We start from the raw sequence: 26,445 nt of genomic DNA, 5'->3' as shown, positions 1-26,445 counted from the left end.
CTCAGCTTCCACCGTCAGAGACTCGGGAACGCAGGCCGGCTAGGTGACGGCACGGTCCCTCGACTCCAAGTAAGACATGCGAGTCCGCCAAGAACGCGTCAGCGGGGCGGCAAGCATCCCGCGTGAGGAGGCGCGCGTGCTCTGTGTCGAGAGTGCGAACGCCACCAGGACGCACGCGGCTTCCTCTCTGGCACTGAAATAAGACCGAGACAGAAAATTGGAAAAGGGGAATTTATTTATTAAAGAAAAGTCGTCTGCGAGTTCTTCTACTTAAGTTAGTACCCTTGACGTTAACACTTTGGATTGAAACATGCCATCTTTCAAATAACAACTGGACTCTACAAGCAGCGCCTACAGGTCAATTCAAGTAGCGTTTCAAGAGCCCAGAGGGACACTGGAGGGAGGTGACCCCTTCCCGGGGTGACGACCTTGTCTGTAAACACTGTCAGAGGTTAGAGGCATGGCCGAGCGCACTGCCGCCACAGAGGTTTTTCAGCAGGAAGATCCAAGCACGAGTGTGGCCTGGGTGCCCAACACCCAGGGTGGGGCCCCCTCCGGCCCGCCCTTCTCCCCTCCCCAGCCCAGGGGCACCCCGGGGTCTGCCCGCTCTTCCCAGCCCTCGGCTGGGAAGTAAGAGGCCGCCTTCCCGGGCCCGGCGGCTGGAGCACGCAGCCTACGTGCGGTTCAGGGTCTGGAAGATGCGGGAGATCTGCAGCATGACTGGGCCCGTCTCGGGGTCGTTCATCCACTGGGTGCTGTTCAGCGGGCTCTCGAGCATGTCTTCAAATGCTGCGGGGACACGACGGGGCTGCCTGAGGGACCGCACCCCACAGACCCGGACATGGGGCTGCCGGAACTAAAGGGGACGTCCTCTATAGCCAGGGGCCCAGAAACCCCTTCTAGCCGCCATCCGACAGTGTCTGGTCTGCTGGTCGAGGGAGCTGACTGCTGGCAGGGCGGGGCGGCGTGCCCGCGCGCTCACGGGCACAGTGACTCTGGAAAGCGGTTTGGCACCAGCTACCGGGAATCTTAAAATAGTGACAGCCTGTGACTCAGTAACTCCACTTCCAGTCCTACCCTGACAAAACAGTCAGATGCAGAAAAGACTTACGTAAGGATACTGCTGCCGATTTAATAATACCTGATTGGAAAAATCAGAATGTTCAATGTTAAGGAATGACTTAAAAAAAAAAACCACCAGCACATTAAAAATGAGCAGTTCTTTGTAATGAAAACTTTGAATTTCTAAACACTTCCATAAAATGTTCGCCCACAAACAGAGGCGCCCCCAGCAGACAGCTCTACAGCCCAGACACTCGCCGGCCGGCTTGGCGGAGACTCACCAGCGACCGCAGGGCGCACGGTCGCCCTCACGTCTGGGAAGCACGGCTCTATGCCAGACCTTGTCACGTCGGCCCACGTCGAACCATGTCAGTGAAAGTGGTCCCAAGTTTGTGGGCTTCACGGGAAGCATCTATTCAAGGTGCTCACAGCTGCTCAGGGCCACGGGGCCTCACCGCAGGGCTCAGCATGAAAGTCTGATTTCATTACGTTTACGACCCGACGCCCACCCACGCCCCCCACCAAGCCCTCCTGATTAAAATCCTCTGCAAACCAGTTAAAAATATCAGAAAGAGAATCCAGAAAGATGACGTGACATCTGAGAGAACGAAATATAGCAGGTTTAGCAAAAATAATTCCAGAAGGAGGAGAGAGCTGCACAAAACGATGAATAAAGCATTAAGTATGAAAATCCAGAGATGAAGATGTATCTGAGGAAGGACTTTCTTCTGCACATCTCGTGCATTAAAAATGAAAAGGCTGCTCCTAATGTATAAAGAGCCGTTAACAAAGCCCCAAGGTCAACAGGCAGCTGAAACAGGACGGATGGACGGTGCAGAGGGGACAGGGGAACGAGCACCAACGGCCGGAGGAAAAACAAAGGAACACACGGAGCCTCCGGGTCCCTGTGCGAGGGGTGGGGGTGAGCGCGCGCACCTCAGCCAGACACAGGCCCCGTCAGCTGTCAAGACGTCACCAAGAGCTTAAATGTCTGTATTCTCTGACCGGGTCATCTGACTCAGAACTACCTGTCCTTAGGGAACGGGAGCTGCACCCAAAGAGTAGGTGGAGTCGGTTCAAAAGCAACAAAACGAGAAACAATCTAAACGACCAGAAACGGGGACAGTATTTGTTAAATAGCGTGGCAGATCTATAGAACGAAACACCTGTATTTGTTAAATGACGTGGCAGATCTATAGATCGAAACACCTGTATTTGTTAAATAGCGTGGCAGATCTATAGAACGAAACACCTGTATTTGTTAAATAGCGTGGCAGATCTATAGAACGAAACACCTGTATTTGTTAAATAGCGTGGCAGATCTATAGATCGAAACACCTGTATTTGTTAAATAGCGTGGCAGATCTATAGAACGAAACACCTGTATTTGTTAAATAGCGTGGCAGATCTATAGAACGAAACACCTGTATTTGTTAAATAGCGTGGCAGATCTATAGAACGAAACACCTGTATTTGTTAAATAGCGTGGCAGATCTATAGATCGAAACACCTGTATTTGTTAAATAGCGTGGCAGATCTATAGAACGAAACACCTGTATTTGTTAAATAGCGTGGCAGATCTATAGAACGAAACACCTGTATTTGTTAAATAGCGTGGCAGATCTATAGATCGAAACACCTGTATTTGTTAAATAGCGTGGCAGATCTATAGAACGAAACACCTGTATTTGTTAAATAGCGTGGCAGATCTATAGAACGAAACACCTGTATTTGTTAAATAGCGTGGCAGATCTATAGATCGAAACACCTGTATTTGTTAAATAGCGTGGCAGATCTATAGAACGAAACACCTGTATTTGTTAAATAGCGTGGCAGATCTATAGATCGAAACACCTGTATTTGTTAAATAGCGTGGCAGATCTATAGATCGAAACACCTGTATTTGTTAAATAGCGTGGCAGATCTATAGAACGAAACACCTGTATTTGTTAAATAGCGTGGCAGATCTATAGAACGAAACACCTGTATTTGTTAAATAGCGTGGCAGATCTATAGAACGAAACACCTGTATTTGTTAAATAGCGTGGCAGATCTATAGAACGAAACACCTGTATTTGTTAAATAGCGTGGCAGATCTATAGAACGAAACACCTGTATTTGTTAAATAGCGTGGCAGATCTATAGAACGAAACACCTGTATTTGTTAAATAGCGTGGCAGATCTATAGATCGAAACACCTGTATTAAATAGCATGGCAGATCTATAGATCGAAACACCTGTATTTGTTAAATAGCGTGGCAGATCTATAGATCGAAACACCTGTATTTGTTAAATAGCGTGGCAGATCTATAGATCGAAACACCTGTATTTGTTAAATAGCGTGGCAGATCTATAGAACGAAACACCTGTATTTGTTAAATAGCGTGGCAGATCTATAGATCGAAACACCTGTATTTGTTAAATAGCGTGGCAGATCTATAGATCGAAACACCTGTATTTGTTAAATAGCGTGGCAGATCTATAGAACGAAACACCTGTATTTGTTAAATAGCGTGGCAGATCTATAGATCGAAACACCTGTATTTGTTAAATAGCGTGGCAGATCTATAGATCGAAACACCTGTATTTGTTAAATAGCGTGGCAGATCTATAGAACGAAACACCTGTATTTGTTAAATAGCGTGGCAGATCTATAGATCGAAACACCTGTATTTGTTAAATAGCGTGGCAGATCTATAGAACGAAACACCTGTATTTGTTAAATAGCGTGGCAGATCTATAGAACGAAACACCTGTATTTGTTAAATAGCGTGGCAGATCTATAGATCGAAACACCTGTATTTGTTAAATAGCGTGGCAGATCTATAGAACGAAACACCTGTATTTGTTAAATAGCGTGGCAGATCTATAGAACGAAACACCTGTATTTGTTAAATAGCGTGGCAGATCTATAGAACGAAACACCTGTATTTGTTAAATAGCGTGGCAGATCTATAGAACGAAACACCTGTATTTGTTAAATAGCGTGGCAGATCTATAGAACGAAACACCTGTATTTGTTAAATAGCGTGGCAGATCTATAGAACGAAACACCTGTATTTGTTAAATGACGTGGCAGATCTATAGAACGAAACACCTGCACCGCTAAAATCTCGTTTTTAAAAGAGTAAAAAGCGCACCAAGAGAAAAGGCATCAAACGGGATGAGAAAATAAGCACGATAAAGGTGCCCCGCAGCGTGGCTGCATCTGTCCCAGACCCTGCGGGGCCACCAGAAGGAAACCCGCCGATGAGGGAGGGGTGACTTCCACTTCTTCACGCTTTTCTGCGCTTCTCCAAATGTTCTATAATGACTATTGTACTTCATCTAAAGAGATAAAGGTCATTAAAAATCCTACCGGAAATGTCTCGAGAGAAGCGTGTAGCTGCAGGGGTGCCCACAGGCCGGTGACCTCACAGGTAGGTCATTCTCTCCAGGCCGGGACTTGGCGACTGCAGGAGGCCTGAGACCTGGGGCCTGACGGGGAGGACCCAGGGCCAGTGTGTGTCCCGTCCAGGTCACCGACTCAGAGCCTGCAGACTGGGTGGCACTCGCTCCGTGTGGTTTGTTTTAGAAATGGGAGAAACATTCAATTTAGCAGATGTAAAAACACACGGTCATCTCAATAGATACGGAAAAAGCATCCAGCGAAACTGACCACCTCTCCATGATGAAGAACGCTTAGCATCTCAACTGGAGGGAAAGGGGAACTTCCTTAATCTGACCAATTATATCTTCAGAAATTTAAAAAAAAAAGCCTACAGAAATCACACACTCAGTGGTCAGGTACTAAAAGAATCACTTTAGAAAAGGCTTTGGACAGACCCCAGGCAGCATATGTGAATCTCCCGAGGTGGCCGAGGAGGTGGCCGAGGAGCCGGAGGGCGGGAAGATATGCTCTCGGTGTGGAAAGGACTGCCTCGCGCCTGGTACCAAGAACGAAAATAAACTCACGATAGGACACATCACTGAAGTACAGAATTTGGGTACAAAGAGAAAAATTCCCTACTTTATGCCACACACACCTCCAGGTAGATCACAGACTTCAATAAGAAACTTTAAAACTACTAGCAAAAGATAAAGGTGAAGGTCTTCCTGACCTTGGGATCAGAGGGCTTTCTTTAAAGATTGACGTCATCAATGAAACCGACACGTTCAGCTGCATTAAAATACAGGACATCTGTTCATCAAAGTGATAAAGAAGCCAGAAACCGACGAATGATCTTTGAGATCTAAACGTCTGTTAAAGGATCAGTGCGTGGCAGGCGTGAAGAAGTTTCTGAGTGATAAGAAGACGACCCAACAGGGAAAGCAGCCGCACGTCAGGCAGAAGGCCTCTCCCAGCGGAGGACCTAGAAGAGGCTGGAACTTCTGGAAGGCGCTGGGCCTTAGAGACCAGGGAAATAGCCAAGCACGCAGAAGCCCCTGTGCCTCCTGGGCGGCTGCTCTGGGAGGGCCGGCGGCAGGGGCTGAGCTGCTGTGGACAGGGACGGGGGTGGGGGGGTGGGGGTGGGGGTGGGGAGGGGTGGGGATGGGGGTGGGGAGGGGTGGGGTGGGGGGTGGGTGCCCTTTCTGGACAGCAGGCTCAACACACACACACACGCCTGGGCCCCGCCAGCCCGGCCCGGGGCACAAGGCCTGCTGAAACCGTCCTGCAACGGGAGCGGCCACGGGAGCGCGCAGAGCAGCCCGCAGGCCAGGAAGCCACGCGGGCACCGCTGGGCAGCAGCGCAGCGCAGTCAGCCACGGTACTGATGTCACCCACGCAATGAAGTCCTTTACGGCCCTGCGGAAGGTCGGTCCCAGCAGCTGGCCCAGAACACAAGAGGCGGCAACTGAATGGTCTGAGCACACAGACACCCGCGGCAACGCGGCCGAGGAAGCAGAGGAGTGGCAAACGCTCGCGTGGTCACCGCAGCAGGGGGCGGGGGGCGCCCCAGGGACCCTAGGCTAAAGTTGAGTGGCGGGAACACGGTTATTAGTTTTATTATTACTCTTCAAAGTTACAAAAATTATGTACACTTTTGAATGTGTATTATATCTCACAGTCAAAACAAATGCCAAAGAAACCCTTACAAAGAGTAAGAGCTACAATCAACCAGCAGCCCCTCACACACGGCCCTATAACCTGCTGGGCGCTGGCTACACTCTCCCAGACTAGATAATCCACTTTAACTGGTTTTTCACACCTTGAATGGAGTCACCGCACAAGAGGCTGTCACACCACGAGCACGACCTGATTTCCGGGCCCTACAGTGACTCAGGCTGCAGCCGCCCGGGACCCTGCAGGGGCAGCTGCTGGGGCGTGGTGGCTGTGGTATCGTCCGGCAACATCTGTGTGGCAGGCAGGTCCCGCCCTTGCACAAGCAGAAAGAAGGCACACACCTAGTAAGATTTTAGGGTTGGTCAGGCCCAGCTGCACCACGGGGTTATCCAGGATGGCCTGAAACAGAGGGCTGTCGGGGTCGATGCCCTTGTCCAGCTCCTCAGGAGAGGGCCTGCGGTCTCCCAGCAGCCACTCGCACTGCGAACACAAGAGCAACAGCTGTTAGCGCCCTCCGGACCCCATCAACCCAAACACTGCAGCCAGGGCTCCTGGTCAGCTCCCAGGGCTGCCCTGACCGGCAGGGGCCTTGACAGAAAAGCCAGCCCAGCCCGGACTCAGCTGCTACACACGCCAGGACGGGCCGCACACAGGAAGCACCAGCCTGGCTTTGCTGGCAGATCCTGGCACCGCAGCAACGTAACGGCTGCAGCTTCTCCAGGCCCTGAACCGGGCGCCAGCTTCACCCGCCCGAGCGTTGGGAGAAGAGGTTAAGACACACACTGCACACCTGGGCTCTGTCGCGGGAAGCGGCCCTGGGCGTGAGCGAGCGCCTCTCGGCTCATCAGTGAGTGAGGAACGGCTAAAGTACAGGCCCACCTCGCCTCCCTGGTTCCTGTGGGCCAGGCTGGCTCTATTCCCGCAAGTGCACCAAGCTGTCGCCCCCAGCCCCTCCCCAGGCAGCTCTCCATCGGCCGCGGGCCGTGTGCACAGGGTGTCACACAGTCACCCACAGGACATGTACGTTTTTCTGAAAGGCAAAGCCCAGAATTTTCTCAATATTTAAAAACTTGCATACTGTTTGAACCATCTACCCATTGTTTCACTTCAGAAGCAAAGTAACGGACTGCACGGGAAGGTGACCCAACACACAGCGCTCAGGACACACGTGGCGTCCCCGGGGCGCGGCCTGGTACTCACGGCGGCGTTCTGCTGGTTGTTGTTCACTCTGAGGGCGTCGATCACTTCCTTTTCATCGAATCCCATCTCCATCAGGGAAACGACGGCCTAGAGGAGAAGCCACAGGCCTCAGTGCCGTGCTCACGGGGGCCCCGGCAGCAAGGCTGGGGGCTGAGCCACGTCTCACGAGCAGCACCTTGGCAGGGGATGTCTTAAAGCAACACCGTGGGGTTTTCTCTCTCAAAACGCCGTTTCCCTACAGCTCTACTGAAACACTTCTTGGTTTTCTGAACGACAGAGGGACGGAGCCGGGAGGTGGAAGGCACGCCTGCTCTTGGCCAGAGGCTCGCCTTCCCACCCCAGGTCCTTCTAGGGGTGTCCCCGTGACTGTCTGGGTAGACCTGTCCTCACAACCTCACGCAGCCTATTCCAGAGGGCTCGTCATCCAGGACGAGCGTGGCAGAGAAAGGTCACATCAGCAGTTCCCATTTGAGCGGAGACAAGAATGTCAGTGATTTGTGACACACTTTATCTTTAAAAAAAAAATGAAACTAAAATTAATTCTGAACGTGTTTAAGAAAATTTAAGCTGCAAGTTCAACACATGCTGCTTTTTGGAGGGAACACCTTTCGGACAGAAGTCACATAACGACGCATTTCTTCACTTTATCCTTGACTTTTATCCTACAACCTTTGAAAGGCTCAACTCTGCCCAAAAAGGTACAGGCTCCATCCAAGTTTCAAAGGACTCTCTTAATTCCCGGAAGGCCGGACCGTGCCCTTTAAGGTCCTGACGTCATCTTCCCCCAGCTGTTGCACGGATGTCGGCTGGCCTCACGCCGCCGGCCCCTCGGGCCACCATGCGGATGCTCGCGCGGCCCCGGCACTCTCTGGCCTCGTGGACACCACCGTGCACTGTGCAGTCAGTCTGGACTGTTTCAAAGAGAGCCCAACAGGAGCAGCAGCAGCTGCGGGCTCATCAGGAAGGGCGTTCAGCTGGAGCGAACGGCGTGCAGTGAGCTCTTCACAGTCAGCACTTTCTGCTTAGGATCCACTTCCTCTGCCTTCCGGGGCCACTTCCCGTCTCCAGGGCCCCGTGAGCAATTGCTGGGCGCAGAGCCCACCAGGCGGTAGTATTTTGATATCAAGGTCACATAAAATCGCCCGGAATCTACTCTGAAACCCAAGGATAGGACGGCCTTTGCCACTGGTTTCAATAAAAACCATCCTCTCTCCAGACTACTGTCTCAGCCCAGGAAATGATGCCCCAGGACATCTGGGGGTGATTCCAGATGCTCCGCCCGCCTGTCTTCCCAGCACTGGGAGAGGGAACCTGCGCCCACAGGCCCTGCACGGTCACTGTCCTGCCTACAGCTGGGGGGTGCTGGGGGTGGGTGTTAGGAGCAGGGGGTGCAAGGCAGCAAAACGTCTGTTTGGGTCTCAAGTCCAAGCCCTGCTGTCCGATCCAGTCTCCCCAGGATCTAAACTAACGTCTGGATCCTTACAGGCCCACCCCCCTGACTGGTACAGGATCAAAGGCCCTACAGCCCCTCAAGCCTCGACACCCTTTTGGGGAAATGAGCATGTTAAGACGGTCAAGAACGACACCCGGAGGAGGAAAGGCCTTTAAGTCAGTGACCAAGACCGTGAACTACCCGGCAGCAGCCCTGACGAGGCCCACGCAGGACCTCCACGGGAGAGAGCGTGGAGCCCGACAGCACAAGGACCTACCCACGAAGAGGCTGCCCTTCCCGAACAGGGGCCCAAGTGCCAGACCTGCGCTGGGTTCCCCAAAAGACTAAGCCCACGAGATACACTTGCTTCAGGACCGGGAAACTCGGGACTAAAGTAACACAGGTACTTCTGAACACACAGCAGAACGCAAAAAGGGAAAATCCCGAAGAATCAGGAAAAAGGAACAACAAACTAGCCTCCCAGAGGGTGTGCCCTGGGGGGATGGCGAGCACAGGCCTCATCAGGGCCGGGCTGGGGCCTAACATCACACACAGGACACCGACCTTGGGTCCATGCAAGGCAGGGGGCTGGAGCTTCAAACCAGGACCCTGAGCAGGGACTGCATCCCCAGAGAGAGGGGCAGGGGAAGACCCACACGCCAGCGCCGTGGGTCACACTCCGCATGGCCCAGGAGCCCTGCCGGATGGGTAGCACGAAAGCTGGCCCCTGGCTCGGGGTCCCGCTCAACCCCGCAGAAGCAAACTCTGAATCAACCACACAGGGCACCCCACGGCCCGGCCACTGGGGAGTCCCACGGAAACACAAGCCCACAGGTGAGCCCACGATGAGGCATCGCACCCTGAGAAAACCAGGCCACAGGCAGAGTCAGGAGGAACGAAGAACCGGAGCCCTAACGCCTGGAGCAGACAGAGCTGTGATCTGAAAAAAACAGAACGTCCTCGAAATACGAGAAACAGCCAAGAAGGTTCAATTAAAGTTGAACCTAATGACAGAAGAGACAGTGACAAAGAACAGGGCGACGCGAAAGCATCAGACTCGAGGTGACGGTGAAGAGGAGGCCGTACAGATGCACTACGGGCAGCTGGCCAAGGACAACCAGAACCCCACAGACGCCGGGTTACCTGGTGGCCGGCAGCCTGACCAGCCTCCCCGCTCACAAGACGGTCCCCGAGGTGGGCGGGTGACCCTCCAGTCTCTGGGCAGCACCCCCGACCAACCCCTCGGCTCGAGGACACTTACAATACGGACAGGACCCGATCGCGAGTTCTTCAGAAGATGCCAGGTGTGTGGACTAACTGTTCGGAGGAAAACACAGCCACCTGGATGCCAGTGAGGAAAACTTCAAGCTGAACCCGGGGACTCAAGGGGCCCCAGGCCTGTCTGCAGACTCCTCCCCCCGCCTCGCTTCCTACAGGGCCGGCGGCTCAGCCTGCGGTTGCCAACGTGGCGGCAGCTTCCTCTGCACGACGCGGCCTCGGGAGCCCGACCAGCACCTCTACCTGCCCGACCCAGGCCCGTCAACACGTACCCGGGCGTCTGCGCGGAACTCCCTTTTCCTCCGGATCTTCTTGAAGATCTCCGTCAGCTCGTCTCTGTCCTCCCCACCCTCCGCGCTGGTCCCGGCGGCAGCAGCGGGGGCGGCCTCGGCGCCCGCCTCTCCCTGCAAGGCCGGGCCTGGAAGCGGCGTGTCTATGGTGGGGTCTTCCGCGTGCTCGATTAGCCACTCCATGGCCTGGGGCACCGACATGCTGCAAGGTAAGACGGGCTCTGTGCAGCACCCCCAGGCCAGGGAACCAGGGCCTTTGTTTCCCCAAGAAAAGCCTCTCGGACTTCATGGCTTCCCTACCACGAGCTGCCGACCCCTGTGATGAGAATCTGGCATGTCTGGAGCCCTGGCCCTGCCCCAAACTGCCCTGAGGCCCCGGCCAGAACACGGAAACCCACGGGCAAAGTAAAGGAAACCAAACCCGGGAGGTACACCTGAGAGTTTGGGTCCAAAGCAAAGAACACAGCCCACTGACCATCCGTCAGTTACAGATGATTTATTTCAGATCTGAACATAAACGAAGGGCAAGTAACTAGAACAGGAAACTACAGGGGAGTTGAGGACACCGCCACATAAACTTCAGGAGTCGACCACGGCCCTGCTGCGAGCAGGCTTCGATTTGAGTTCCCATAAAACAACAGCCCAGTGAAATGCACAGAACCATCATCACACGTCACGTTCCCAGTACGTGAGTCGATTTCCAACTGCCCTGAAACACCTGGAGATGCCCAGTCACGTTACTTCCGGGACATGCATTTCAGGTCCTCTTTAAACACTCACACGTATTGGAAACAATTCAATCAAAGGGTTTGGGTCCCACGGGGGACCCCACAAGACCAAGCCTGCTGCGTCTGGCAAGGGAGCACGTACTGGTTCAGCTGCAGGGCCTTCACGGCTCTGCTCTCGGGAAAGCCCATCTCTGTGAGCTGCCGCAGGGCCGCCTCGTCCACACGGCCGTCCTCGTCCTCGTCCAGCATGGCTGCGGGCAAGACACGGCACTGTGAGGGCCTCAGGCAGCGCCCGGCCGCGCGAGGGGTGCTCGCCCGAGCCCCTTGGGGGGCCGCCGCAGTGTCTGAGCACCAGGCGTTTGCAGCAAGTCTCTCACAGCTCAGAAAAGCCGCGAGGGGACCATCGGCTGTCGCCTGCGTCAACACGGGACGGCGGGAAGAGCGGTTCACCAAGCCTCCACCCACTGGCCCTTTCCAGGTGCAGGGAACGGCTGAGGGTGAGCGTCCACCCTGGGGCTCGCTCCTACCGTTTGCCTTCTTAAATAATTCCACCGCGTCCGGGTTCAGCGCCAGCAACTTCTGTGCCACCTCGATGAGAGACACCAAGATCTTCCGGAGCTCCGTCTGGAACTGCAGAGAGAGGAAAAGATGCCCAACACAGCTACTTGGATCTGAGATGACGTGCCCTGTCCTAAAATTCCAGATCTGTGAGTCACACGATGTCCAGATAACTGAGGAGAACAGGAACGAAGTGTCTCAGGAGGGCGGGAAGGAGAGGCTCTGGCTGGCACAGCGTGACACGGCCTCCCGCCGGTGACACAGACACACCAACACCTGGTGATGTCAGTCAGCCCTCCAGCCCACGAGGAAGGCGTCTGGCCCACTGGTCACTAAGTGAGCTGAGAGCCCTCCTTTGGCTTCACTGAAGAAAAGTGACTGATTCCACGGGCTCCACAGACGCAGGTCTCTAATTTTCACCTGCAGCCGATTCATCTTCTCAAAAAGCGGGGCTGCTGGGACTGTCATTAGAACCGCCCCCCGCCAGCTCCCTCCCCCAACCCCCATAAGTGTCGGCCATCGCGAGAGACACACACACACACAGGCTGGGAAGAGACAGGTGTGCCCGGGTTCCAATGCCCTGATCAACGAGGAACTCTCTGGAGGAGACCCCGGAGAGGCGTGTTCCTGAAGCGAACCAGCGTGAGGCAGAGACGCCTGACTGGCCCTCGGTCCCGGGGGCGGCCGCCCCGCTCCTGCCCGGCCCTCCCTCCGGAGCACTGGGAACACCCAGCCTTGCTAACACAGAACTTTCTGACCCAAGATAAACAAGAGTCAGATTTCCCTCTGGAAGCTTTTTACCAAACTCAGGACAAAACTAACGTTTTTCCCATAGTATCTATCCTTCCAGTCCTGCCTTTCAACGTCTTTTCAAACTTTTTATTTTGAATTAACTTGTTTACAAGAAGCTCCAAAACAGTGCACAGAGCTCCTGTGTCCCCTTCCCCAGCTCCCCAGGGGCTTCCGGGAACTCCCGCAGCCCCACGCGGCGGGTGGCCACAGGCCCTGCGGGCACTCACGTCTCTCGCGCTGGTCTGCACCACGGCCCGGTCCATGTCGCAGGAGGGCAGGTTGGCGGTGGCTCGGAGGATAGCATCTCTATCCGGGGCTCTCTGCGCTTGTTTTTTCTAACACAGAAAAGTAATCGGAAAGTCAGAAATGAGTAAAGAGCAGCAAAAGGCCAGACCATGTCTGCTGAGTAAAGAGCTCTAGCCAGGGAAAGCACGAGTGTCCTTGGGAGCTGGAGCCATATACCCCCTGATGAGCAGGGAGGCTTCTGGAGAGTTCTGTGCACGGCCTCAGGGACACACAGGGGACACAATCGCGGCGCGCTGGCGCTGGAGCGTGGCCGTGCGGGACACAGGGAAGACAGACAGTGTCTCCTGTGGCCACAGAATGACCATCACATGGGAGTGACGGCCAGGCGGGTGACTGCAGAGGACTACGCAGACTGGCCGAAAACACGCCCTCACCTTTGCTCCTTCTGGAAGCCCCGCATGCGACAACGAAGGAGCAGAGATGGCAGAAACAAAAAGAACAAAGGAAATACAACTGGGAGAGACAGCACCGAATTCTCAGAGGACGGCAAACAGCTGGAAGGACAGCTGGAAGGATGAGGCCGAGTGCCGGGAGGGGGCGGGGCAGGGAGGGGAGCGAGCCGCTGGAGCCGAGAAGCCCAAGCCGAGGAGCCGAGGAGCCGAGGAGCCGAGGAGCAGGGCCGCTGTCCTGGCCCCACGCCGCTCGGCTCCCGGGACGCTGGGCACGAGGGGCGGCCACGACCCGCCAGGCACAGAGCAGCCTCCCAGGGCCTCTGACGGGGACGTGAGGAAAGCCTGCGACGTGAACGACAGAGACCGAAACAGAAGACGGAAAAGTAAGAGAGGGTGAAGGAAGGAGAGGAGTTTGAAAAGAGAGAGCCCTGTAACACGGCCCTCGGAGGGCCAGGAGCACAACAGGACGCCGCGACGGGTAACCTGAGAACAGGCGTCTAGCTGGGAAATTTAAACATCTCTCAGAAAGCAGGTCCGACAGCCAACAGGAGGTCCAGAAAGAGAAAAGACAAAACGCTGGGGGGAAATCGACCAAAACAATCCAGAAAACTTCCAGAAACTCCAGCTTCCACGTGCCAGGCACAGCGAATGGGGAAAGACGTGCATCAAAGCGAGCCGTGAAATTCCAGATGGAATCAGGGAGGAGGAAACAGACCACGCAGAGGAAGGAAGAGTAGAGCTGACCGGCTCCCACCCGCCACACAGACACCCTGGAGACGGGGCCAAGACCTCCATCGCGCACGCGGCTGGCGCTCGCTCAGCAGCCACCGAACGCTGGACGCAGGGCCTCCAGACCTCCTGCCCTTCCTTGAGGCTGGAGGGGGTCTGGTCCCAGCGAACCAAGAATAAGTCAAGAGCAAGATGCTCAGCCCCATGGCAGGCACGAGGCGGAGACGCCGCTCAGCCCCACGGCAGGCACGAGGCGGAGACGCCGCTCAGCCCCACGGCAGGCACGAGGCGGAGACGCCGCTCAGCCCCACGGCAGGCACGAGGCGGAGACGCCGCTCAGCCCCACGGCAGGCACGAGGCGGAGACGGCTCCAGGACACCCCACGGCCCTGCCCCTGGCAATCACGGTTGCACGACCCTGGGCCTGTGGCGGGTGGATTTCACTCTGGGGTTAGGTCACATCACACAGCACGGCGACCTGAAGGACGTGACCCTCGGTGGGCCTGACCTAATCAGGCGAGCCCTGAATCAGGACGGGGCTAACTCTGGCCATCAAGTTTCAAAGCAAGAGGGATCCAACGCGTGAGACCGCCCGCGGCTGGCTCTGAAGACGCCCTCCAGGAGCCGAGGGTGGCGCCGGCTCACAGCCAGCAGGAAAACAGGGCCCCAGCCCTCCAAACCACAGGAACTGGATTCCGCCAAACCCCTGAAAGAGCTGGAAGCAGAGCCTCCACAGAGCCTCCAGAGAGGGAAGCAGACCTGACAGCAACTCCCAAGCTCAGGGCCCAGCTGAGCCCCCCCGCCGTGGACCCAGTGAGCAGTGCAGCACCCGGGGCTGCTCCGAGCTGGCAGGCCTGCGGTCAGGGAACACGCAGACACGGGGGATGCAGGAGGACCCGCACAGAGGGAGGCAGGCCAGCCCGGGCTGCACAACTGATGCGGGTGGACGGACGGAAGGATCTGAGGGGCATCTTCCAGGAAGTGGGAGCGGCAGATGGCCTCACACTCGTGACCCTGTTTTCAGAGGGGTTTATCAATTTTGGTGCAGAATCTGAAATACCAGCGATAAGCCTACAGAGAACAAACAAAACAAGGAAGCAATTACTGACTCCAGGAAAAACAAAATTCTACGTAAAGAAAGGACAGCTAACCTTAGCAAACTGCTCACTGCAGAAGGCAACACTTACATGATAGTAACAACAACGGGGACTCTGAATCTTTGACCAACGTTATGATCTGACACTCGTGGCAAGAGCTAGGGGGGAGGCTGGGGGAGGGGCTACCCAGACCACCAAGAAGCAGCCAATAGCGTCTAAAGTTGAGAATCCAAGAAATAACAATAAGACGTGTCGTTTAGAAATCAGAAAGAGAATCACAGTGGAAAGAATTACAAGTGGTTGCCTTTCGAGTGCGTGACTCAGGACGGATAGGAGGCTACTGACTTTTATTAGAACATCTGTAGTGTTATTTGACGTTCTAAATACACGTGCTACTTTGACTTTAAAAATTAATAAATCACAAAAACGGACATTAACATTTTACAATATTACATTTTACAAACACGCACAGAAAAAAAGGTGAGGGCCACAGCCCTGCAAGTTACCCAGAGCCGTGGGGGTGACGGGGACCCGCTGTTCACGGTCACCAAGGTTCACATTGTTGCCAACGACCAAAATGGTAACCCGAGAACCGGATCCACCCAGCAGTTCTGGGAAACAGGGCTGACTCAGGGGCAGGCCCCGACGGAGTGGGCAGCCGTGCCCGCAGCCTGCCATGCCGAGGCAGGTGTGGCTGCAGATAAGAAGGGCCTCCTCCCGGCCGCCTGTCCCAAAGGAGACCCAAAATAGCTCGTTCCGCCACCAGGCCCGGGGCCGGGCCCAGAGTCTGGCCTGCTTTCTCTGGGGTGAATGCTCCCGGGCGTTCTGAAGCGTAAGTAAGAAACTCTACCCCTGGAGCCAAGGAAAGATGGGCGTTCACGTGGCTGCCCCCCAGCACGGCACTGCTCTGTCCCGGGCATCTGGCCTCGGAGCAGAAAGAGGCCTGTTGACAGAGTAAATCTTCCACGTACAGATGAGCCTCCCAAACCAGGCTTTCTGAGGAGCGAGCTTCCGGGGCGGCCACTACACAGGTCACGAGCGGCACAGTCTCCCCAGGGCGCCTGCATCAGAGGGAAGACTCAGCCACGTGGCAGCTCCAAGGACTGACTCCGCGACGGCCGCTGCTCCCAGGAGCCTTCGCTGCCGCCCCTGCACCTGCATTCCTTGCTTTGTGGGTGGTCTTTAGCGACTTCCTAACTTTCTTCTGTCAGGACTTGCTTGAGGAGAGGAGGGACGGGAGCTCAAGATTAAACCCGACCCCGAGAACGTGCCGCGATCTCCTCTCTGCAGCCCCCAAAGCAGAGCCGGTCATCAGACCAGCCACCAGGAAAGGCGTCGGTCAACTGGCCAACCGGCCACAACAGAAAACCCCGTGACCGTGCCTCCTGTGACCACGGGACCGGCAGGGTCCACAGACAACCAGCGTACAGATGTTTCTGTTCACGTCTTCAGTGTGGGAGACCTCACCTCACAGCGACATCCGCTTCCCAGCTCTGACACTCACCTTCTCTTCTGCGGAGACGTCAGCCATCTTGGGCAGCGGGGCTGGAGCGCGCTTCTTGATCAGCAGTAAGACATCTGGGAAAAAAGTGCGCCGTGCTGGTTATTACCTCACATCCACAAAAGCGGCATAAAGGGCGCCAGGTGACCCAAGGACCGAAAAGCAGGGGTCCCCTCTGGGCCCCTCCTCCACGGAGCGTCCACACAAGCCGCAGCCTCCCTTCGGCTCCCACGTCCGCCGGCCCTGCTCACCTCCAGGCTCAGGCCTGGCGAGAACCTGGCTGAGGGTCACCAGAGGGGCCCGGCATTCTCGTTTTAAGGGCTTTTCTGTTTTGAAAGTCTGTGAGGTCGGAGCATCTGGTCTCACCCTCAGAGCTAAGCACCTGGGGTGTGGTGAGGCCACAGTCCACAATGTGGTCAGCGCCCAGCTGGCTCTGGGCTTGCCAACCAGACGCTAGGGAGGTCTGCAAACGATATTCCAGTATTTCCAGAACAGATTACTTAAGGGAATCCCACGATGAAAATCGTGCTTGCCTCCACCCACAAACCTCTGAGTGAATAAATGGCTGTGTGTACGTTAGAGCATCTTCCTAGATGTCTGAAACGACCGCCACAGCTGTACTTTCCAGCCCCCAAAATAAAGCCTGCAGCAGCTCTGGGGACCTTGGTTTTGCTTGGAAACAGAATTAATAACAAAGTTCAATTTGGTTTCTCAGACGCGCGCTGCTCGTGCAGCCTCAGGGTCTGCTGTTTTCTTCCAGGGCGCACACTTGTCTCAATAAAGAAAATGAAGCCGTGTCACCGACGCGTCTCCCTGCTCAGCCCCACTCGGGACGTCCTCGCTGCGGGTGCCACGCCCTTGCCCACTCCCGGCCCGCGAGGCGCCCTTACCTTCGTCCTGGACGTTCTCCTCCAGGAGGGTCTTGGTGTCACTCAGCACCCTCTCTGAAGCGGCGTGTATTAATTTGTGGTGGGTCACGCTCTTGGGGTCTTCTAAGCTCCCATGAGCGCACTGAAGAAAAAAGCATAGACACTGTTTCAGGACAGCAGGTCAATTAATCACGACAGTGATAACACAGGACCTGACACCCGAAGCCGCACCAGGAATTTACTGGTTTTCCTACCAGCTGAGAAATTAAAGCAGAGGTGACACCAGAGAATCCCTGGCAACGGTGGAAGCCAAAGGAAACGCCACAGCCCCTGGTCCCCGAGGCCAGCACTCGGCCCCCGACCCGCCAAGTGCTCGCCAACAGGCTCACAGCTCTGACACAGAACGCCCTGCCGGCCATTAGTGGCTTCCCGAATTGCTTCCTTAGTCTAGAAATACCTGGAGAGTGATTTAAAAGTGAAGATAGCAGCGCCGTCGTTTCCCAAGAACCTAAAGATTTAAGGATGATTTGTGCACTTGTTTCCCTCCTTCCAAGGTACACGAGAGGGAGCCGAGAGAGACACAGCAGAGAGAGGAGGCCGGTCCCCGGGGGCAAGAATAGGGGCCTGGACACTTAGACACCCGCAAAACCCCGAGGAGACGCGACTAGCCTCGGCGCGGCCCCCAGCTCACCAAGCGACGGCCACAGAGACCCAAAAGCAAGCTACAGACGTGGCTGGCGGGGCCCCTCCTGGGAGCCCGAGGGGCTCACCTGGCACGTGGCTGTGTCCCACTGGTCAGCGGCCCACGAACCCCAGAACACACATTGAGGGGCTGATGCTGACGCCCATGCTGGAGGGAGGCTGCTGCGACGCTGGGGACATGCCCACCCCAGGGCCCCGGTGCCAGGGTCCTCACAGCCCTCCTCAGCTAAGCGGGGCCGCCTTAGCACCTCTGTCACCAAAGGTACCCTGCACACGTCACTGCTCACCCAGAGAGGAGCTAAGCCTGTGCTTCACCTCTCAACAATGGCGTTTTAAGAGCAACTGGAGTTTCCAGCAATCTAACACTGAAAACAGGAGAAGCGGATCGTAAGGGCTTGAGGGCAGTCACAGATGCACACAAAACTGGGGCTGGGGGGTTGGGGACAAAAGTGGAATCCAGCCAATAGTAGGACACACTCTGACCATTTATGACAGAGAACACCCCCCGCCCTGGAATCTCACAATGGCTCTGCTCCCAGAAGTACTGGGTGTGCTGCTTCTAATTCTAAAATTTGCAGGCTGGCTGATCTGCCAAGTTCATAATACAGTCTATGAAACACAATTTTCCAAAATAATCCTCATGCTGGTTCCTGAGAAAAACTGTGCTCTGCAGCGCGTCAACAGGCGCCAGGAACAGAGCACAAGCATGAGTCATCCATACGACGCGTGATGACTTCATTCTTTGTTCTCAGCAGAAGCAATGGAGCGGCTGGGCTGTGACAGCAGAAGAGCCCCAGCAGAGCCCATCGCTGGGGGGGGGGAGGCTCTCACACCCACCCAGTGAAGCGCTTCCTCCCCAGAAGAGCGGAGACTAGTTTCTCTTACCCTTGATGTCACGTGTCATTTGAAGATACACCTTCATGTGATCTAAGAAACGTTAACAGCCGTACCAGCAGGTTATGTACTGGCCATTTCATGCAGGTTTACCACACAGAAAACACCTACCACATCGCAGATGTAACTCTCTTAAAATCATGAACCTCCTGTTACACAAGATGGTTTACTTTGCCCCTTTCTCCAAGCTTGGGCTAGAGACCACCATGGTGGTCCCAATCTATATAATACCAAGAAGGGAAAGGCTACAATAGCAATCCATTTCTGTAAGTTATGATAATAAACCTTCAATAATAAAGCAACTTTATTAATTAAAAATATATACATAATAAAAAAGTATAAAAAATAATAAAACTCCCAGGAGTACTGTGGGGGGGAAGAAACGCACAGTGTCCTCTCAGGTAGAGGGGAAGGAGGAAGGAAAAAAGAAGGCAGCAGGGGAAAACCGGGAAGGAGGGACAGAAGCGAAGCAGCAACACCACTCAGGGACTGGTTTCCAGGGTGACATTCAAGTCCACAACTTGAGAACTCTCTTTCCTAACTGAAGCCTGCTGATTGGCTCACGAGGCAGCGAACGCTGCCCGCAGAATGGGATGGGCACGGAGGTGGGAGTACTTTCTGACAGCTCGGCTCTGAGTCCCATAATTTATGTCGGCTCTTTGGTTGTGAAACTCCCCTGCTGCTCGGGTCTCTGTACCTGGAGAGATCGCACAGTGGATAAAATTTCAGGTCAAAGCAGGGTAATGCCAGAAAACATCCCAAATGATACATCCCAACAGCAACGGGAATAACCAGTATCGGGAACATAATAATTAGCACCACGTGGAGACTGGCTGTCTCATTAACCCTGAGTGTGCTCCTGAAACCCCTCGGCAAGTGTCCGTGAATCAGAGTTCTCCCTTCGTGCCCCTCCATAAATCAACGTCAGGACAGTTACGCCAATCCTTTACCATCAGTGAGTTTAACTCGGCGCCACACCGATTTACCCACTCGCTTCTCCGGGCCTGACTCGGCAAGTGACACGCCACAGCCACGTGCTTCTGGACTGACAATCTACTTCCGTTTACAGGCATGCCTCGTTTTATCGTGCCTTGCTTTACGTCGCTTCACAGATACTGTGTTTTCTACAAACTAAAGGTTTGTGGCAACCTTGTGTTGAACAAGTCTATTGGTGCCATTTTTCCCAAGGCATTATTTTTTAGTTAAGGTATGTGCATTGCTTTTTTAGACATAATGCTATTGCACACATAATGGTCTATAGTGTAAACATAACTTTTACATGCACTGGGAAATCAAAAAATTCGTGCAATTCGCTTTATCGTGCTAGTCGCTTTGTTGTGGTGGTCTGGAACTGAACCCGCAGTACCTCAGCAGTGTGCTGGTATTAATCCACACGTTTGTTATGCGCCCACCAAGAGTCTGGCCCTGGGTGTGTGAATACAAATCCAGCCCTCAAGGAGCTTCCGTCCTGAGTGGGTGAGACACAGCGTCTCAGGGAGGTTTTTAAAAAATGTACTGGACAAGCAACGAGCCTGGCTCTAAGCACCTGCGTGCTCATGGGGCTCCCAGCCTTGCAGCTCACTGCTGTCGCGGTGGTTTTCTAGACGGTGCAATCACTTGACTGGCTCAGAAGTCAAAGAAGAAAGCAGCCAAGTGTGCGAGACTGGATCCCCCTCCCCCCTGATGTGAGACTGAGACCGTTATTCACATCCAGCGTGTTCCAGAAGGGGACTGCCAACCAGAACGCTCCCTGGCCTGTCGTCTGACAGTTACAGAACACCTCCACAGAACCATACTCCCAAGAGGGACCCAACAGTATTTTATAGGCAGTCACTAGAGCAGTAACTGTACGTTTATTCTTGGAGACCACACTAACAGATACATCACTTCTCGCATGGAATGTACACTAAGAGGCTGTGGCCTCTTTGTCCTAAATTCCGACACGGAGACACTAGACGGTGCAAAGGATCGAGTTTCCTTAGGCAGCCAGTTAGATAGATGTCTTGGCCTGCCATACGGAGTCGAGAAGCTTACAGAGGCGAAGCCAAGAACTAGTTCCAAAAACTAGCAACCTAAGGAACTGGACAAGGAATACCTCGTGGGAACAAACTTTAGAAAGTGGCCCTCTCGGCGAGAAGCCCTTTCTCCCGGACCTACCCACGCAATCGCTGTAAAGGCCGCCGGGAAGCAGGGGCGCAGGGACGAGTCCCGCGGCCTCACTGTTTTAAGTGATTCCAGCTACGGGGCACCAGTGGCCAGGGCCAGGCCCCGGCCCCCATGCCAGCCCCGGGAAGCAGCTCCAAGCAGCCGGCTCCGCAGGTCAGGAGAAGGCGCCTCTCCCGTGCGTCCCTACTTCCTCGGGCACTAATTCCCAGCTCCGGGAACCGCACCGCGGCAGCAAGCGCGGATGCTGGAAACGCTAGAGGCCTCGCTCCGGCGGCGACTTCGCCTCTCCCAGCCTGCGCTCCCGACGCGCCCCGCCGCCCGGGCTGTCGTCGGAGTTAAACCAGAGGAGAGAGGGTAAAACGTCCAGCCTGGGACCCGGCTCGCGGAGGCGCGTGCAGAGGGTGTCGGGGGCGGCCGGGAAAAGGGGCGGAGGGAGGGGGAGGCCTGGAGCCGCGGTCGGCCTTACGTGCTTAAGGCAGCGCTCCTTGAGCTTCTCCACCGAGGTGTCCTCGGTCGCCTCCTCCAGCCACTCGGCGCCGTCGGACGCGCAGACGTGCAGCCGCAGAACCTTGCCCGCGAAGATCTTCTCCTCCTGCACGAACATCGCGCCGCCGTCGCCGCCGCCGCCGCCGGGGCCTGCGCCCGCCGCCCGGACCCTGAAGGTCACCGGGGCGGGCCGGGGGCGGGGCCAGGCCGCCCGCGCGCTCCCTCGCTGGCCGCCGCCGCCGCCGCCCCGCCCCGGCTCCCGTCGGCCGGCCGCCCGCCACTCGCCGCGACCCGAACCGTCGCTGCGCCCCGCCGCCTAGCCGCCGGGGGCGCGCTGTCGCCGCCGCGCAGGAAGTGCGTCACAGGGTGCGTCCGGAGCACGCCGGGAAGTGTGGTTTTCCGGCGGCCGCTTCGGCGTCGCCGCCGCGCAGGAAGTGCGTCACGGGACTTGCCCGGAGCGTGCCGGGAGGTGTAGTTCTCGGGCCGCTTCCTTCGTCCCGCACCTGCGTGCGATTTGCGGTGCAGGCCGGCAGCCACGCGGGAGCCGGGAGCTTGCGAGTCCGTTTTGAGATGGGATCTTAGTGTAAAATACACACCGGATCTTGAACAGTTGGGAGGAAAAGAACACGAAAAATACCTCAACAATGTTTATCTATTGGCTACATGTGGAAATAATAGGATGTATAGGGTTAAATAAAGTATATTGAAATCAATTTCACCTGTTTCTTTTCCCTTTTTAAAGCTCTGGCTACCAGAAGATTTTAGATTGTCTATGGCTGCTGTTGTGTTTCTTTTGGACTGTATTGCCCTAAAGCAGAGTCTCTCTTGAGTGTGGCCCCCAGACCAGCAGCACCTGGGAGCTTGTTAGAAATGCGGGGTCTCCCGTCCCACCCCTATTCCCGCTATCAGGGACTCCAGGGTGCTGCCCAGCGCTCAGGCTGCAGAACTGCAGAGGCACACTGAGACGGGCTCGCGAGCACCCACATGGAAGGAAGCTGACCTGTGCACTCAGTACACTCATTTCTGTGGGGTGACAAATATGAACGCTGCAGTTTGGGCCAGACCTAGACCAGGTAGACTGACCTGCACTCTCCCATCTCACTCATTCAAGAACGTTTGCTGAGCAGAGATGGATACAGCACAGTTCCTGTTCTCGGAGGCTGGTGGTCCCAGCATCTCACGCCTTCAGCATTTTAGACACACCTCATTTCCCCTATGACCATTGCGACCCTGTCCAAATTCCTTCTGTCCAGTTTAGCCTCCAAGAGCCAGACCCTCTGCTGCTCACCGAAAACATAGTCATGATTAAGGCTAGAGACCAGGATATAGCCTGGGAATGGGCATTCTCACGCAGCAGATACAAGTGCTGGCTGTGGTGCCGACACGGTCTCAAAAGACAGGAGACCATGGGGGCAAGCAGGGCCTGGTGGGGTAGCACCAGGGGAGCTTATGGGACAAAATGGCATGTGAGGGCTAAGGAGGAGGAGAGGAGAATAATAGGATGGGCAGAGCCCGCAGAGCGTTTTGGAACGGAAGGGAATGGGCTGAGGGGAGGAGACGGGAGGACGGCGAGGATGGGGCGGGGGTCAAATGGAGCCGGGTCAGCAGAAGCTCTGCGGAAGCATCTGGCCTTGGTCGTGGGGCTGTGGGGAGCTGCAGTGTGGATGGTGGTGACCGAGCGAGGTGGGGTCGGAGGAGGACAGGAGGGGCCCTGGAGGCAGGAGGCAGTCAGGAAGCTCCCACGTGCTTGCAGAGGAGTGATGCGGCGTGGGGGTGGGGTCTGAACGGCGCAGGGAAGACAGTGGCAGGAGGATGCGAGGTGAGCCTTGACGGGGCGGGGGCAGCTGTAAACAAGAACAGGGTGAAGAACGACAGGAATGCTTCCAGCTTGGGGGACAGGGTGCAGCCGTGCCACCTCCTGGAGGAGGGGGCGCCGCTGAGAAGGGGGTCGAGCGCAGCCTTGCACCTGCTGACCTGGGTGCGCAGGGGGACTTCCAGGTGGAGGTGGCCAGGGGCAGCTGAGTGTGCAGGGCTGGAGTCAAGGGCAGCTGTCAGCTCGAGGGCAGTGACTGAGACTGTGGTCCCCCCCGCCCGGCCTCCACTTTACACAGAGTAGCTTGCGGAGAAAACTGAGGGATAAGGACAACTTAAAGCTCCGGTTGTGGCCCCATGGAGTCCAAAGGGGGGATTTCCAGGAGAAAATGAAAGCCTGTGGGAGAACTGGCGATGCCACCCATGGACTCAGAGAGACTGTCTTGGGGGCCAGGTTTAGCTCCGACTGCTGGGGCGATGGGGGCTCCTCGACAGTGGGGTGTCCCAGCTCTTGTTGGCATCAGTGGCCTCTTTTGTTCCAAAGTCATCTTTTTGCGTGTGTGGGATGAAGGCCTGGGGAGCCCACTTCCTTTCACTATGTCAGTAATAAACGGCCCGGATCCATCAGCAGCTCACGGGGCCTTTATCAGCCAAATCGGCCGGGATTTGCATGCCCGGCACCCTTCATGCGATGAGTCTCCACCGACTTACCGATTCCTGACCTTGCAGCCTGTGCAAACCCAGCCCTTTCCCGAGAACGCAGGACCTCCTCCCTCAGGAAGACCGCCCCGGTTGCACCTCCTCTGGGGCACCACCTAGCATGCTGTGAGTTGCCCACCCATCTAATGGCTGACCCCGTTGCCAGAGCTGACCCCTGTAGGCTGGACGTCCTTAGTGATGTGTGGACAAAACATTCCTGAGGAGCCTGGGTGTAAATAAGTGTTCCCCCATCAGTGGCGCCTCCTCCCCAGAGGAGAGGCCAGTCAGTGATGGTTCTCCCCTTGCGGGTGCAGCGGTGGGCCTGGGGCAGGGCTCCCCTCCCAGCTGCACACTCCCCAACCGCATCCACTGGGAGCAGTGATGGGTGATGTCCTAGGACTCCCTGGACATCCTCGGTGGGTTCCTCCCCTTCTGAGCTTCCATCTCCTCTAGTACATAAGGATCAGGCTTCCATGTGTACACGGAGAGGGCCCCCTTCAAGGAAGGCCCAGCTGCCCAGCTTCGGGGAGTGGTCAGCAGACGCCAGGCCTTGTGAGGTCACGGCCCCCCCGGGTGGCTGGCCTAAGCGGCGTGTAAAGACCCAGACTCTTCCCGTGAAGGGGAGGACCCGGCCCAGAGCTGGCCTAACCCTGCAGCCTCCCCGCCCCATCCAACAGGTGCTGGTCCCTAAAGCACCTCGTGCACCTGAACTCAGCCTTGCTTCCCAAGACCCCACCTGGCGCCCTCACCTGGCTGCCCAGCATGTGTTTATTTCGTACCTGTTATGTGCTGGGTGCCGCTTCAGGGACTGGGGGTGCAGCAGGAATAAGGCAGAGAGAGAGAGCGCCCACACCTTCGCCCCTTCTGGGAGGTTCTCAAGATCACTGTCGCTCTCGGAAACAAGAAAGGCCGAGTGGTCTGAGCGTGTCCGGCCCAGGCCCAGCCAGGAGTCAGCGAGCGCCAAGGGTTTCCCTGAGCGGGGCAGAGCCAGCCCTGGCTGCCGGGCCCGGTTTGAGCTGGCAGGGCCCAGCCCGCTGTCCCAGCCCGGCCCTGGGTCCCGCCCCAGCACTGACAGTCCCCGGGAGTGGCCCGAGCTGCCCTGGCTGGAGGCAGCCAAGCGGATGACCGCATCCCTCCCTGGTCTTCCTACCCCTGTCAACTGCTGCCTGGACTCAGCCCCTGGACCCCGAGCGGGCGTGCCTGGGCCACACAGCCTGGGGAGGGTCTCCCAGCAAAGAGGGCTCCAAGTCTGGCCGAGAGGGGCGTGCACCCTGGCGTTCTGCTCACCCCAGGGCCGCCCACCCCTGTGAGGCCCAAACCTACAGCCTGGGCTGCCCGGCGCTACCTCGAGGCGGCCACTAGAGGGCGGGGTGAGCCGTGGTCCCGCGAGCAGGTGGACGGCCGGTTCCTGGGGGTCCCCCTCAAGGCCCCTGCAGAGGGCCTGTGGCGGGGGAGTGACTTCTGAGGACACAGCCGCTTGGTCACCATCCTCTCCCCCAGCCCCGGGAGGGTTATAGAACGGGGCCGTGAGGGAGGACTAAAAGCTCTCCAGGCAGCAAAAGGGAGGAAGCAGGGGTGGGGGGAGGAAACTGAGGTGCTCCTACAAGAAGAAACAGCCCCCACTGCCCCTGTGGGTGCACGGGGAACCCAGTTTGAAAAGCACAGCTCTGGCCCAGCCCCCTGCAGCAGGAGACCCCAGGCCCAGAGAGAGGAGGGGCCCTGCAATGACCAGCTGCAAAGGCCACCTCCAGCACCTCCCAACCGGATGCAGGTGGGTCAGAGGCGGGCAGGGGGTCTCAAACAACAACAGGAATTCAGGAATTTACCGGCTCCCAGCTCCGGAAGCCACAAGTGCGAGCTCCAGGTGCCAGCAGGGCTGGTTCCCTCCGAGGCCCTTTGGGAGGACGTTCCAGGCCTCTCTCCAGCTTCTGGCCTCGCCAGAAATCCTCGTGGTTCCTTGGCTGGGAAGCACCTCCCTCCAGTTGCTGCCCCTGCCTGCATGGGGGCCCCTCGTTCCAAATCTCCCTCTTGTCTTTGTGTCTCTGCGTCTCTCCTCTTCTCAGAGGACACAAGTCCTAAACCCCAGACTGAGGATCCACCCTAAATCCAGGATGACCCTTGACTGGTTACGTCTGCAAAGACCTGATTTCCAGATAAAGTCATTCTGAGCTTCCAGGTGGATGTGAGTTTGGGGGGGACTCAACCCCCAACTGAGAAGTTGTGGGCATTTACTAGCGGGGGGGCAGGTCCCTAGCCTAGAGCTGCCCACTGGCCTCACCAGCTTTGGCTCCACCTGGAGGTCGGTTCTGTCTGGCTGCACCCGCCCTCGAGGCACGGAGGCCTCAGCCTCCTGGGAAATGTGAGTGGTCCCAAGGTTAATTAATTAGTACATTAAAAATGCGCCTGTGG

General features: G+C 56.2%; 1 protein-coding gene across 2 annotated transcripts; it reads right to left on the bottom strand.

Moving 5' to 3' along the window:
- Positions 1–217: 217 nt before the first annotated feature.
- Positions 218–21,848, bottom strand: UBAC1 (UBA domain containing 1). Of its 2 annotated transcripts, XM_082842228.1 has the most exons (11): positions 21,506–21,848; positions 17,299–17,419; positions 16,412–16,485; positions 12,612–12,719; positions 11,562–11,664; positions 11,177–11,285; positions 10,289–10,508; positions 7,307–7,393; positions 6,448–6,586; positions 1,112–1,141; positions 218–789 (listed from the first exon to the last, which is right to left on the bottom strand). In XM_082842228.1, exons 1-11 carry the CDS (start codon positions 21,641–21,643, stop codon positions 674–676), a joined length of 1,245 nt encoding a protein of 414 aa, XP_082698354.1. In that variant the 5' UTR covers positions 21,644–21,848; the 3' UTR covers positions 218–673. The 2 variants fall into 2 exon arrangements, with proteins under 2 accessions (XP_082698354.1, XP_082698353.1); XM_082842227.1 differs by lacking the exon at positions 1,112–1,141.
- Between the last annotated feature and the right edge of the window lie 4,597 nt (positions 21,849–26,445).

This window comes from Leucopleurus acutus, assembly GCF_964270905.1.
Source record: "Leucopleurus acutus genome assembly, chromosome: 7".
NCBI classification, from domain to species: Eukaryota; Metazoa; Chordata; class Mammalia; order Artiodactyla; family Delphinidae; genus Leucopleurus; species Leucopleurus acutus.
Note: the sequence above shows the minus strand (reverse complement) of the source record. Positions and strands in the feature narration are given on the sequence as shown.

What these genes read in the sequence shown, in the direction of transcription:
- UBAC1 (XM_082842228.1), bottom strand. Translation starts at nt 21,643, where the DNA reads ATGTTCGTGCAGGAGGAGAAGATCTTCGCGGGCAAGGTTCTGCGGCTG. An exon ending in GGAGAACGTCCAGGACGAAG is followed by an intron (nt 16,486 to 17,298) that starts GTAAGGGCGCCT and finishes CTTTTTTCCCAG; the next exon opens with ATGTCTTACTGCTGATCAAG. An exon ending in AAGGCCCTGCAGCTGAACCA is followed by an intron (nt 10,509 to 11,176) that starts GTACGTGCTCCC and finishes CTTACCTTGCAG; the next exon opens with CATGTCGGTGCCCCAGGCCA.